Source organism: Hemiscyllium ocellatum, chromosome 3, assembly GCF_020745735.1.
Source record: "Hemiscyllium ocellatum isolate sHemOce1 chromosome 3, sHemOce1.pat.X.cur, whole genome shotgun sequence".
NCBI classification, from domain to species: Eukaryota; Metazoa; Chordata; class Chondrichthyes; order Orectolobiformes; family Hemiscylliidae; genus Hemiscyllium; species Hemiscyllium ocellatum.
Window position 1 is genome coordinate 110976253 of NC_083403.1, and position 15303 is coordinate 110991555.

The window sequence follows — 15303 nt, forward strand, 5'->3', positions numbered from 1 at the left end:
ATTAAGTTATGGGAGGTGGGCTTTGCTGACAAAGCAACACTGCAGCACAGACAACTTGCCTACAAGTTAGCAGTGGTTTACATTTGTCCATTTCAGAGGGAAATTAAATGTCAACCATATTGCCAAGTGTCTGGAGTCACATACAGACTAAAATAAATAGATATGGCAGATTTCCTTCCCTAAATGACAGTGTAGCAGCTGGGGTTCTTTTTGTGACAATTCAATTTTAAAACTCAAAGGAGTGGCAAAGTTAAAAAGATTAGCAGGCAATTTAAAACAAATCTCAACACATTTTCCAAATACATTAAGCACAAACAGCTGAGCTTGATAACGAAAAAAATTCCAGAAGGGTGGAACCTTGTTCATATTACTCACAAAATGGCCAAAGGATGAATAGGAAACCAATCCAGTTAGCCTAACAGGAGCTGTCAGGAGGTTATGGAATATTGTTATCAACAACAAACTTTCATTTGGAAAAGCATGAATTAATCAAGGTCAGCCAGCATGAATTTATTAAATGGAAATACAATCAAATTAACTTGATTTAATTATTTCATGAGACAAAAGAGAAGGGCTGATCAAGAGAGTGCTATTAAATGTTGTACATATGGACTTTTTTTTGGAAGAAATTCAGTCAAGAACCAAACAGGAAGATTATTAAGAAGATGAAATCCATGAAATTAAGAGGACGGTGGTGATGTGTTTATGAAATTGGCACAAAGGGAGGAAGCAAAGTTGGAGCCAATTGACGATTTTCAGACCTGGTGATGGCTTGTAATGGAGTTACCAAAGATTCAGGTTTAGACCAATTTTTTTTGCCTAATTTTTCTGCAGTAGATTTAGCAGAACACAGCAGTATTAAAATGTTTGCTACTATTGAAAAACTTGCCAAAATAGCACGCAATGAGACTAATTTTCAGCTTCAGGAAGGTAAAAGACAGGATGGTAGTCTGGACAGAAGCATGACAGATGGAGTTGCATGTGGAGAAGTGTTTAGTGATGTATGTTTGGGGAGGATGAAAAGACAAAATATATTATAAAGAGCACATTTTTGTAAAATATGTTGACGAGTGTAGACACTTTGGTATCCATATACACAAACCATTAAGGTGACATTAAGGAAATTATTTGCGAGTAGAACTACCTGACAGAACCAAAAGTTCTGAAAAAATTATGTAATGCAACATTTGGTTGAATAACTCGATTAGCTGGTTGCCTGAAGACAAAAACAAATTCGAATTCAACTAATCAGTTTAAATTATACCCCAAAATACCAACCTCAATCAGGTTTGAATTGAATATATTGACCATCTTAAAAGCCAATGACACAAGCCGATACAAGACCAGGAAAATTTAACAGTTGGGAGGAGAACTGCCAAGCTGCCAATATGTAAAGACTGCCAGAAGAATAGCTTGCTTAAAGGTACCTTTATGTATCAGTATCCTGTGATGCAGAATCCCCAAGAAGAAGAAAAGATGACAGGAATACAGAGAAGAATCAAAAGCTGCCTGGTTTTGAGATTAGAAGTTATGTTTTATAAATCTCAATTGGGATTTTTTTCTATCAGACCAGTATTGTACAGGGGAATGTAAAAGATAAAGGTTAGAGGAAGGAGTTGTAAATAATTGTCAGTTAATTATTCTGTTATACTTTAAGAAATAAAGTTGTTAATTTTTACTTTAAATACCTCATGGCCTTTCAAATTTTCATAGATTACTGTAGGGAATAAATCTTTTCGATGTTGCTGCTTTAAATTTAGCAAGAGGGTTTACCCCATATCGTAACAAGAAGACACTGGGTTACTTCGAGTTACAAATAAAGGGATAAGTTACAAAAAGAAAACAATTATGTTAAAATATCATAAAACACAGTTAGACTTCAGCTGGAATACTGTGGACAACTCTACATCTTTCCTGAACTGTTGAATGCAAAGATATTGGGAAGGAGGAGGTTTATCAGTGTGATCCTTTTTTCCTTAGAGTAGAGACAGTTAAGAGGTTTCAAGATGATCAGAGTTTTGATAGAATAGGTACAGAGAAACTATTTCCTCAAGTGGATCAGTAACCAGAGTTCATGGATTCAGAACAATTGGCAAAAGGAGAGAACTTTTTTCCCCTAGCACTCGATGTGGTCACACTCTCTCTACATAAGAAGATAGTGCAAGCTGATTCTGCAAATCATTTTTTTGGGAGGTGCTCATAGCTATAGAGTCAGAAGTACAGCACGGAAACAGACCGTCCAATTCATCCATGCCAACCAGATATCATAACCTAATCTAGTCCTATCTGCCAGAACTTGGCCCATATCCCTCGAAAGCCTTCTTATTCTTCTAGCCATCCAGATGCCTTTTAAATGCACTAATTGTAACAGCCTCCACCACTTCTTCTGGCAGCTCATTCCATACCTGTACCATCCTCTAAATGAAAACGTTGCCCCTTAGGTCTCTTTTATATCTTTCCCCCTTCACCCTATAATTCTGGACTCCCCGATCTCAGAGAAAAGACTTCATCTATTTATCCTACCCATGCCCCTCATGATTTTAAAAACCTCTGTACGGTCACCCCCTCAGTCTCTGACGCTCCACGGAAAACAGTCCCAGCTTATTCAGCCTCTCCCCATAGCTCAAATCCTCCAACCCTGGCAACCTCCTTGTAAATCTTTTCTGAACCCTTTCAAGTTTAACAACATCCTTCCAATAGGAAGGAGACCAGAACTGCATGCAATATTCCAAAAGTTGCTGAACCAATGTCCGGTACAGCTGCAACATGACCTCCCAACTCCTATACTCAATACTCTGACCAATAAAAGAAAGCATACCAAACACCTTCTTCACTATCCTATCTACCTATGACTCTACTTTCAAGGAACTATGAACCTGCACTCCAAGGTCTCTTTCTTCAGCATTACTCCCCAGCATCTTACCATTAAGTGCATAAATCCTGCTAAGATTCGCTTTTCCAAAATCTAGCACCTCACATTTATTGAAATTAAACTCCATTTGCTACTTCTCAGCCTAATGGCACACCTGATCAAGATCCCGTTATACTCTCAAGTAACCTTCTTCGCTGTCCACTACACCTCCAATTTTGCTGTCGTCTGCAAACTTACTAACTATACCTCCTATGTTCACATCCAAATCATTTATATAAATGATGAAAAGCAGTGGACTCAGCACCATTCCTTGTGGCACACCACTCGTCACAGGCCTCAGTCTGAAAAGCAACTCTCCACCATCACCCTCTGTCTTCTACCTTCGATCCAGTTCTGTATCCAGTTCTTCTTGTATTCCATGAAATCTAACCTTGCTAACCAGTCTCCCATGGGGAACCTTGTCGAACGCCTAACTGAAGTCCATATAGACCAACATCTACCGCTCTACCTTCATCGATCCTTTGTTATTTTTTTTAAAATAAAACCTCAACCAAGTTTGAGAGACATGATTTCCCATGCACAAAGCTATGCTGACTATCCTAAGCAGTCCTTGCCTTTCCAAATACTTGTAAATCCTATCCCTCAGGATTCCCTCCAATAACTTGCCCATTACCAATGTCAGGCTTACTGGCTTTTCCTTACCACCTTTCTTAAATAGTGGCACGTCAGTCAACCTCCAGCCTTCTGGCCCCTCACCTATGACTATTGATGATGTAAGTATCTCAGCAAGAGGTACGACAATCACTCCCCTAGCTTCCCACAAGTTCTGACACATCTGATCAGGTGCCAGGGATTTCTCCACTTTCAGACATCCAGCAACTTCTCCTTTGTAATACGAACATTTTTCAAGATGTTGCCATCTATTTCCCCACATTCTATATCTTCTACGACCTTCTCCACAGTAAACACTGATCTAAAATAGTCATTTAGTATCCTGTGGCTCCTCACATAGGCTGCCAGGTACTTGAAGACGTGGATTTTACAGGGGCACAGACAAAAAGCTGAGTTGTGGGACTAAGTACAAGTGCTCTTCAAAGAGCAAGCAGAGGTACAATGGATTGAGTGGCCTCTGTGCAAAAGATTTTACAATCCCATTTATACATACTGCTTAAAATTCAACAACTGCACCAAATACTAAGATTTATTTTCTCCTACTAAACAAGTTCCTTTCTACACTAAGTCTCTCCTCATAATTTATAGGCTCTGGTCCTAGGTATATTTACGCTATTCCTTCCTCTTGAATTAATAACTTCCAAGTTTTTGACTGCCTCTTCGGGAAATGTGTGACTGGCTGACTTCACAGGTGCACAGGCCATAAATCAGACTCTGGGATGTTTGAGGATCATAAGTAAAATCATTTTGTTACCCACGTGAGTTTTAAAAAGGTTCACAAAGTTGATATATCTATCAACAATTCCCTCATGCATGCAAAATATCCTTTCTACTTCCATTGGGGAATCTGAAAAGCAAATTATATTAGAGAAGAATTTATTTTAAAACATTCAAGGAACAAATATTTCAGACTGCACAGTACCACACTCCCTTCCTTAACTACATATTGACTGATTGTGAATTAAAATTCAGAAAATAAATACCAAGATTTCAAAATATTTTCAACAAACGAACTTTAAATAACAAAATTCTTCAAGTGTCTTAATAGTTACAATTTCAGTTATGCTACCAAAATTGTAACTTAATGATGGCAGTTCTTAATATTAACTACAAATCGTTCAGAATAAAACAATATGCAAACATATGGCTCCCGTTTTCTAGTTCTTCTTACCTGGTCAATGGATTGCCACTAAAATCTGCTACTTGCAATGATTTGCAAAATGAGATACTTTCTGGAATTTCCATAATATCTGCAATTAGAAAGGATTAAATTAGTCATATACATGGCAACAAAATTCTGCATAACTTGTCATCCATCCAAACAAATCAAGGTCCAAGTATCAGCAATCTTATTACATGATGCCAAAATGGACCAAAGATACACAATACTGTATCATATTAAACTCCTGTATTAATACCAGACATGCAGTATAACTGATCTTTTGCGCCCAACAGACAGTAAACTTCTTCGTGAAGCCTTCTCAGGAGCTTGACAAACTACAGATGACTATCAGCAACACACTGTCTGTTGCAAAGCATAGTAAATGAATACACACTGGCACATAATATTTGAAAGAATTTGTCTTTTTCTCCCCTTCAAGAAGCAAGTAAATCAACTATAAATTAATCTGCCCTGAACCTATAGATACATCTGATGAGGCATATTGCTCAATGCCATATAGCTCTAGATTCTGGAATGTGGAAGGTTAGCTTTCAGTCCAAAACATCTGCTATAAAAATTCATAATCAATCTATTGATATGAGTACATAATGTTTGTCAATCTACGATTATGCGTACATCATATTCAGCTGATTCACAGCAATAGTAAACAATATTCTAACTCAGTCAAAGCATTATATTCGTAATTATATGAGATGGGGGATGGGTAGGCAAATATACAATGAGCCATTTCAACTATAAATAAGTAACTTAAACACGAGAGAGACAGACAGAATCTAATCCAGCTGAACTCTGCACACTATTGCAATCTAAGTCTTTCCAAATACCAAAGGTTTCAATTTTATATAACTGAAATGAAAATTACCGAGTTAAAGCAGTCCAGATTTTAAAATGATAGTTAAGCAGCGCATTAACCAGTGGAACCTCAAATGACAATTAATGCTACACTTGGAGGAATATGAATTTTCAAATCTTTTAACATTTTCATAGTTTTGTCTAATCTTTTTGAAACTATAACAAAGTTATGAAAAATGAAGTCATATTTTAACATTCTGAAGACTTTCAGCTAGGAGTTTTATTTATGCTTATACTAATCTTAAAGATACCTCAAGGTACATGTACAGCAGAACACTGACTTTCTGCTGAACCCAACTTGGATGACATTATAGTGAAAATTCAAATGTGTTTTTTGGAGAGATAAAGCAAAAGACATAGAAAAACATTGCAAATGTTCTTTTCACCCAGAAAATAGAGAGCCTTCTGAAGCAGTGACGTTTGTTCCATTGATTCTTCATATTACAAAACCTTACTGGCTACTGCTGTACATCAGAATTTACTCCACATGCCAACAAGCAAATAAAGAAGTTTCATTGCACATTTGGTCTTCAAAAAACTCCAGCTTTGGTTTTGAACTGTATGCCATCTTTTCGTTAGAGTATAATTACCCCAAGTTTCAAACGTAAATGCTTCTAAGAATAAGAGCTTTTCTGTTACACAAAGCATTCGTCAAACAAAACAGGACAAAATCCTAACTCTAATTACTGTTCAAACTACACCACTCATGTTCTATTCAAAAGGATGCTGGCAGAGGAGTCATAATCCTTTACTGCAGAGGAAAACCAAAAAGGGATCAGCAGACAGGATAGATAATTTGAGAAGTTTAGCAGCAAAGTTTCTCCTGACAGATCTACAGGGAAAATCATTTTGAAGAGTCTTTGCTTTCCCACTGTGTCATGTTGTTAATTCAACAGAACTTAACAAAGAGCATAGTTGTTGCACCGACGTGTGAAAACAATCCGATGCCCATCTAACCTACACCATTCCATTATTATCCATATTTACGTCCAATGCCCATTCAAATGACCTTAACATCAGTGAGTCTACTACTGTTGCAGGCAGGCCATTCCACGCCCCTACTACACTGAGTGAAGAAACTACCCCTGATATCTGTCCTAAATCTATCATCCCTCATTTTAAAGCTATGTCCCCCTCATGTTAGTCTTCACCATGTGAGGAAAACGGCTCTCACTGTCCACCTAATCTAACTCTCTGATCATCTTTTACGTTTCGATTAAGTCACCTCTTAACCTTCTTCTCTCCAACGAAAACAGCCTCAGTTCCCTCAACCTCTCCTCATAAGACCTTCCTTCCATACCAGGCAACATCCCAGTAAATCTCTTCTGTACCCTTTTCAAAGCTTCCACATCCTTCCTATAATGAGGTGACCAGAATTGCACGCAATACTCCAGTGTCTTGTATAGCTAAAGCTTGACCTTGTGGCACCGAAACTCAATCCTACCAAGAAACGCCATCACGCCATATGTCTTCTTAACAACCCTTTCAACCTGGTTGGCAACTTTCAGGGATTTATGCACCCGGACACTGAGGTCTCTCTGCTCATCCATGCTGCGAAAAATATTACCATTAGCCCAGTACTCTGCATTCCTGTTACTTCTTCTGAAGTGAATCACCTCACGCTTTTCCGCATTAAACTCCATTTGCCACTTCTGCATCTTATCTATGTCCCTCTGTAACCTGCAATATCCTTCGACACTATCCACAACCCCACCCACTTCAGTGTCATCTGCTAATTTACTAACCCATCCTCCTATGCCCTCATCCACATCATTTATAAAAATGACAATCAACATTGGCCCCAAAACAGATCCTTGCAGTACACACCACTAGTAATTGAACTCCGGGATGAACATTTCCCATCAACCACCACCCTCTGTCTTCTTTCAGCTAGCCATTTTCTGATCCAAACCACCAAATCACCCTCAATCCCAAGCCTCCATATTTTGTGCAATAGCCTACCATGTGGGAGCTTATCAAACGCTTTCCTGAAATCGATATGCACCGCATCAACCGCTTTTATGCTCATCAATCTGTTTGGTCACCTCAAAGAACTCAATAAGGTTTGTGAAGCATGACCTACCCTCCTTGGGCTCATGTGTTCAAATCTTGCTGTAACAGAAAACCAAAGTCTCTCTTGAAAATCTGGAATTAAGAGCTAGCCAATGGCAACCATGTCACCATTGCCGATTGTTGTAAAATCCTATGAGGTTCACTAATACCCTTCAGGGAAGGTAATCTGACACCCTCACCTGGTCTGGCTTACATGTGACTCCAAACCCACAGCAAGTTATAGCGAAGAGTTAATTTAGAGTTGAACAGTACTAACAAAATGGCCAAGACATAAAAGACAAGGAGGAAGGGTCTGTTCTGAGGAATGTCACTTGACCTGAACCATTAACTCTGATTTCTCTCGACTGTTGCTGCCAGACCTGCTGAGCTTTTCCAGCAATTTCTATTTTTGGTTCTGATTTACAGCATCTGCAGTTCTTTCGGCTTTATAAAGACAAAGATCTCAAGTTCATCAATTTGCTACAATCTATTTCTAAAAGCCATGATGCATACAGCAAGTATCACAACTTCAAGGATTTGAATCTGCGTCACTTCAAATATCACCTTGCTCAAAATTTATGCTGATAGTCACAAGTGAAAGACCCAAGATAGTTTCATTATCACTATTCCTTGAACATATTCAGCAGGCATTAGTTCATTCTTAAATAATATTTGAACCTATGGCTAATGCAGTGAGTGAGACACTAGTCTTAACTCTTAAGATCTCTGTTGAGAATTATTTGAGAGGATGAAAGCCTCCTCTCAGTCACAGAAGGTCTTGTGTGAAATGCTTTTTGACTATCCCTTTTCAGTTTTTAAAATGCTCTGTCAATAATTGTTGAATTCACTCAGACACACTTGAAACTGAATAACATGAAAAGTATGATCATTTTTCCTTTGGGAATTAACATTAAGACATATTGCTGAGTGAGTCAAAGTGGAGGGAGCTTCTCTTTGTACTCATCTGTGTTATAGCATCAAATTCTCGCACACATCTGCTAATATTGTAATAGTCTCAAAGCAGATATTCTTCATCATCAATGAGATGAAGTCCATGGGGAGGGAGTGAAAGAGACGAACAAACAAAAGTAGGAGAACAGGTAACTCAAAGTCCGAGTTAATGAGAGCAGAAAGAGCGAGTCTGAGAAGAAGTAGTCTGAGCGGACAACACTTAAAAGTGGGACAGCCAATGGTAGAGTCCCAGCGAGAGCATTAAATTACAAAGGATGAGATGAATACAGAAAATTAACAAACAAATTGCTGCTGTTTTATTAAATGATTAAATCCCATGTATTTCACTGAAGTTCACTTGTTGATCGGTCCCATTGAGCTTCAAATATGCTTCCCAGTTTATTCAATCAAATTTAGCTATTTTTAGTATTTTAGTCTTTCAAAAGGTGAATTCCTTAAAATTTTAATCTGTCTCGGTCTCAAAATGCTAACATATATATTTCTTACAGGTTTATTTTAAAGAGTTCAGTATCAAGTATTTTAATGGTCAAATTCTTGTAATTTAAGGATCAATGGATTGGGTGCAATGACAGGCAAGTGGGGACCCATTGTACACACATCCTGTTCTATTCCAGAATTCTTTAACTTCACAAATCCTTTAAAACTATGGATGGAAGAAATACTGCTAGTTGCTAGAGGCAGCAGTGGTTCAGTGGTTAGCAATGTTGCCTCACAGCGACAGGTACCTGGATTCAATTCCACCCTTCACTGACGTTGTGTGTAGTTTGCACATTTTCCCCATGTCTGAGTGGGTTTCCTCCCACAATCCAAAGATGTGCAGGTTAGGTGAACTGGCCATGTTAAATTGCCGATAGTGTTCAAGGACGCGTAGGTTAGGTGCATTAGTTAGGGGTAAATATAGGATAATAGGGAATGGGTCTGTGTGTGTTACTCTTCGGAGGGTTAGTGTGGACATGTTGGGCTGAAGGGCCTGCTTCCACACTGTCAGGATTCTAATTTCCTTGCTAGCATTCTGGCTTGAGTTCTAGAGGGAGAAATGGGTGGACTTGTGAATCTAAGTCTGAGAATTTCCTGCCACTTACATTCCAGAAGTGGTCACCTCTCAATTACTAAAAGGTGCAGGAAATTGAGGGGCTGAGGGGTGACCATATAGAGATTTACAAAATTATGAGGGGCATGGATAGGGTAAATAGGCAAAGTCTTTTCCCTAGGGTCGGGGAGTCCAGAACTAGAGGGCATAGGTTTCGGGTGAGAGGGGACAGATATAAAAGAGACCTAAACAGCAACTTTTTCCACAGAGAGGGTGGTACGTATATGGAATGAGCTGCCAGAGGAAGTGGTGGAGGCTAGTACAATTGCGACATTTAAGAGGCATTTGGATGGGTATATGAATAAGAAGGGTTTGGAGGGATATGGGCCGAGTGCTGGCAGGTGGGACTAGATTGGGTTGGGATATCTGGTCGGCATGCGGGTTGGACCGAAGGGTCTGTTTCCATGTTGCACATCTCTATGACTCTCTGACTCTATGGCAGGGGACCAACAGAAAGTAGGAGAAAGGCGCAGGCAGTGCAGACATCAGTTTTCAGTTTAAATACCAGGGACATTGATGGCTCTTCAGGAATAACAAGAAAAATTAAGATTTGGAGATGCTGTGTTGGACTCAGGTGTACAAAGTTAAAAATCACGCAACACCAGGTTACAGTCCAACAAGATTATCTGGAAGTACGAGCTTTCAGAGTGTTGTTCCTTCATCAGGTGGTTGTGGACTATAAGACACAGAATTTATAGCAAAAGTTTACAGTGTGCTGTAACTGAAATCATATATTGAAAACACCTGGGTTGTTTATCAAGTCTTGCATGTTTCAGAATGAACATGTTGGTTTCAGTTCTTTCATTTGTAAATCGCAGAAGTTTTTTAAAGTTACATTCTCAAGTGAACTTGATAATTGATGTTATGTCAGCCCAGATAACGCATTGAAGGTGTGAGCTGCCCTGTGCAAAACTGTGTGCCACAATATTCAGACTAAATCTAATTTAAAAAACAGATTTCCAAAATCTTACATGGATTCATGCAGGTTTTGGGCAAAATAAAATGTAATTCTGCAAGTACAAATTCACCCCACAAACTTTTATTTGTGCGTGTGTGTGTATGTGCGAGCATGCAAAATCAAACACTCAACACCATGGGAAATCTGACTGCATAGACAGAAAGAGAAAAGTAAAATTACAGCAGTTATCAGGGATTGAAAAATCAGGTACATGCTCAGGCTTTTCTGTAAAGGCAAATTTGATTTACAAATGGAACACTGCCTCACTGGTAATAGGATAAGGATATACATTTGATTTTCTGAGAAGGAAAATGGAACAGCCAGAATTTATGGTATAAGGAGGCTTTTGGCATACTGGGCTCCATCAGTCAGGGCACTGAGTATTGAAGTTGGAAAGTTATATTGCAGTTATACAGGACATTGGTGAGGCCACACCTGAAGTATTGTGTTCAGTTTTGGTCACCTTGCTATAGGAAGGATGTTATTAAACTGGAAAGGGTGCAGAAGACCTTTACAAGGGTGTTGCCAGGATCCATTGGTCTCTGAGTTTTAGGGAAAAGGTGAGGCAAGTAGCCTTTTTTCATTTGAGCTTAGGAGACTTTTGTGGGGGGGGAGGGGGGAGAGGGGTGAAGAAGCAGCGGAGGGAGGAGGAGGAGATCTTATAGAAGCATACAAGATCATGAGAGGCATGGATAGGGTGAATGCACTCAGTCTTTTCCCCAGACTTGGGGAATCGCAGACTACAAGGCATCAGTTTAAGGTTACAGGGGGAAAGAATAAAAGGGAACCGGAGGGGCAATTTTTTTTTAAGCAGAGGGTGGAACGCATATGGAATGAGCTCCCAGTGGAAGTGGTAGAGGCAGGTAAACTAACAACATTTAAAAAGCATTTGAACAAATACATAGATACGAAAGGTTCCAAAGCATATGGGCCAGATGCAGGGAAATATTGTTAGCAAGGGTGGATACTTTGGACAACATGGACCAGTTTGGGCCAAAAGGTCTGTCTCCGTGGTGTAGAACTCTATGACTATACGTTGAAACCAATATCATGCGAAGTAAAATTGAAAGCTTTCAACCCAATATGTAAGTACTCGGAAAACATAAAAAGAATTATGCCTCACAAACTTGATTGAGTTTTGAAGTAACAAAGAGAATTGATGAGGGAAGAGCAATAGACGTGATCTATATGGACTTCAGTAATGCATTTGACCAGGTTCCCCATGGTTAGCAAGGTTAGGTCTCAAGGAATAAAGGGAGAACTAGCCATTTGGATACAGAACTGGCTCAAAAGGTAGAAGACAGACTGTGGTGGTGGAAATTTGTTTTTCAGACTGGAGGCCACAAGGATCGGTGCTGAGTCCTCTACTTTTTGTCATTTACATAAATGATTTGGACGCGAGCATAAGAGGTACAGTTAGTAAGTTTGCAGATGACACCAAAATTGGAGGTATAGTGGACAGCAAAGAGGGTTACCTCAGATTACAACAGGATCTTGACCAGAAAGGCCAAAGGGCTGAGAAGTGGCAGATAGAGTTTAATTCAGATAAATGGGAGGTGCTACATTTTGGGAAAGCAAATCTTAGCAGCACTTTTGCATTTAATGGTAAGGTCCGAGGGAGTGTTGCTAAACAAAGAGACCTTGGAGTGCAGGTTCATAGCTCCTGGAAAGTGGAGTTGCAGGTAGATAGGATAATGAAGGAGGCATTTGGTATGCTTTCTTTTATTGGTCAGCGTATTGTGTACAGGAGTTGGGAGGGATGTCATGTTGCAGCTGTACAGGACATTGGTTAGGGTACTGTTGAAATATTGCGTGCAATTCTGGTCTCCTTCCAATCGGAAAGATGTTGTGAAACTTGAAAGGGTTCAGAAAAGATTTACAAGGATGTTGCCAGTTTGTAGGATTTGAGCTATAGGGAGAGGTTGAACAGGCTGGGGCTGTTTTCCCTGGAGCATCGGAGACTGATGGGTGACCTTATAGAGGTTTACAAAATCATGAGGGGCGTGGATGAGATAAATAGACAAAGTCTTTTCCCTGGGGTCAGGGAGTCCAGAACGAGAGGGCATAGGTTTAGGGCAAGAGGGAAAAGATATAAAGGACACCTAAGGGGCAGTTTTTTACTCAGAGTGGTACATGTATGGAATGAGCTGTCAGAAGAAGTAGTGGAGGCTGGTACAATTGCAACATTTAAAAGGCATTCATAAAAGGGGTACATGAATAGGAAGGGTTTGGAGGGATATGGGCCAGGTGCTGGCAGGTGGGACTAGATTGGGTTGGGATATCTGGCCGGCATGGACGGATTGGACCAAAGGGTCTGTCTCCATTCTGTACATCTCTATGACTCTAATTACTCCCAAATTCAAATGTGGGTGAATATGGAAACAAGAAAAAGTGCATACAGGAGGGGGGATGGTTTCTTAAAACACTGATACTGGTCCTGTGGACAAGGGTGCCTATACAAGATGGCTCGGTTGCACCTAAACAAAACTGGGACCAACGTTCTCACAAAGAAGTTGACTAGTACCGTTCAGGAAGGGAAACACAGTATAATAGACATGAGGTCAGAGGACAGATATTCCCAGAGGAAAGATATGCAGATTAGGTGAATTGGCTATGCTAAATTGCCCATAGTTATGAAGAATGTGTCGCTTACATGCAATAGTCAGGAGAAGTGTAAAAGTAATAGGGATTAGGGAATGGGTCTGGGCGTATTCTTCCAAGGGTCAGTGTGGACCTGCTGGGCCAAATGGCCTATTTCCACATTTTAGGGAGAGTATGATTCTATGATACAGTTGAAAAATTAGAAATATTCTAAGAATTGCAAAAATCAAAGTATGGAAATAGTAAAAAAGTGACAAATAAAACAACAAACTGAACTTCAATATTCACAGTCTAGTGATAAGGTTGATGACTCATTTGCACAATTGCTAAATTGAATTGTAATGTAATTGCATTCACAGAGACATTACATATGACCAAAGTAGACTTAGTCATTAACATCCTTGATAGCAAGCACTTAAGAATGGTAAATGAGAAAAGAGATACAGTGGCATGTTAGCATTAATGATAGTGTTACAGTTCTAAATATAAAGGATTTTACAAGATAATTTATGGATGGAGTCTTTGAGTATAGGAGCAGAGCAACAGCTAGAAAAACTGAGTACCAGTGCATACAGAGACAGGCAAATCCATCTCCAAACTTCAAGGATGTATAAAAATAGAGCAGTGGTATTAGGAGATTTCAACTACGCCAACAAAGACTGAGAAAAACCATGATTTCAGTGGCATGGAAGGGTATTTCTGACAGACAACACAGGAGAATTTTCTCAATTTTCCAATCAAAGCTTCCAGTAAAACAAAGAAGCAATGCTGAGTTGGCTCTGGGGAGTGAAGTAGGGCAAGTGAAGCGACCACATTATTCCAAAGTTCACAAATAATAATACACAGGCCAAGCTATGTCACATTAAATTTATTATTATTATTGTTATTATTATTAGCATAACAACTTGTTGCGCCCCAAAAGGCCAAAGTTCAGGTTCATTACTAGAACAACACATGCATTGAGCCAATAAATATAGAAAGAATAACAGTTCTTCCAATATTAAAAATACAAAATCAAAACTTATGAGCTCTAATATCCTGCAATATATACATCGTAATCCTAAAATAAAACTGCAATGAAATTGAGTTTTACTTTTAATTTAAGTGTTGGGATATAAGCACTAATGGCAAGACTAGCATCTGTTGCCTGTTCCTGATTGCTCTTAAAAGATGATAGTTCACTTCCTTGGATCACCAGTACGGATCGTAAAAATATTCAAAATGCTGTTAGGTCAAGATTTCCAGGATTTCACCCAGTAACAGACAACCATTGTGGGCAAATGGACTGACAATCACCTAAGAGTTTCTAGACAATAGCAACATTTAGGTTGATCGTGCTAGGAGGACACCACACAGAAACAGTAAGTCAATCCTTTGTTGGAGGCGGTCTGCTGAACACTGCACAATGTATATGAACAGTCCATTGAACAGAATCCTAACCTGTTTAATATTTATTCAAAACACAATTCCTCCATCCAAAGATCAGCCAGTTGTACCTTCTCTGAACTGCCTGCAATGAAATGATACAAGGGGACCAAAACTGTTCACAGTACTGAGAAATGGTCTCACCAGCACCTTGTAGTAAGCTTCTTTGCTCTTATTCTCCAAACTCCTTGAAATAACAGTAAAAAATGAGGTCTGCAGATGCTGGAGATCACAGCTGCAAATGTGTTGCTGGTCAAAGCACAGCAAGCCAGGCAGCATCTCAGGAATAGAGAATTCGACGTTTCGAGCATAAGCCCTTCATCAGGAAAATAACAGCCAACATTCCATTAGTCTTCCCGATTACCTGTGTGCAAACTTTGTGTTTCATGCACAAATCCCTTTGTGTTGCAGCTTTTCTCCATTAAATTTATACTCTGCTCCTTTGTTCTCGCTTCCAAAATGAACAACTTCACATTTTCCCACATTATACTCCTTTTGGGGATTTTTTATCCACTTCCATAATCTATCAATATCTCTCTGGACACTGTTTGCATCCCTCATCCAACCTGCCTTTCCACCAACTCTTGTGCTGTCTGCAAATCTGGCTGCAGTGCATTTGCTTCCTT

At 39.3% G+C, this 15303-nt stretch overlaps 1 protein-coding gene across 4 annotated transcripts in view; it reads right to left on the reverse strand.

Annotated features, from left to right (window-relative positions):
* lrrc1 (leucine rich repeat containing 1) overlaps positions 1-15303 on the reverse strand; it is a 184290-nt gene that overhangs the window by 113498 nt on the left and 55489 nt on the right. For 3 of the 4 annotated variants that reach the window (XM_060852839.1, XM_060852831.1, XM_060852854.1), the window contains one exon: positions 4716-4794. In XM_060852839.1, coding sequence (XP_060708822.1) covers positions 4716-4794 — 79 coding nt within the window. Of the gene's footprint in view, positions 1-4715; positions 4795-4962; positions 5003-15303 lie in introns of those variants that run through there. The other variant, XM_060852847.1, reaches the window with a different exon arrangement.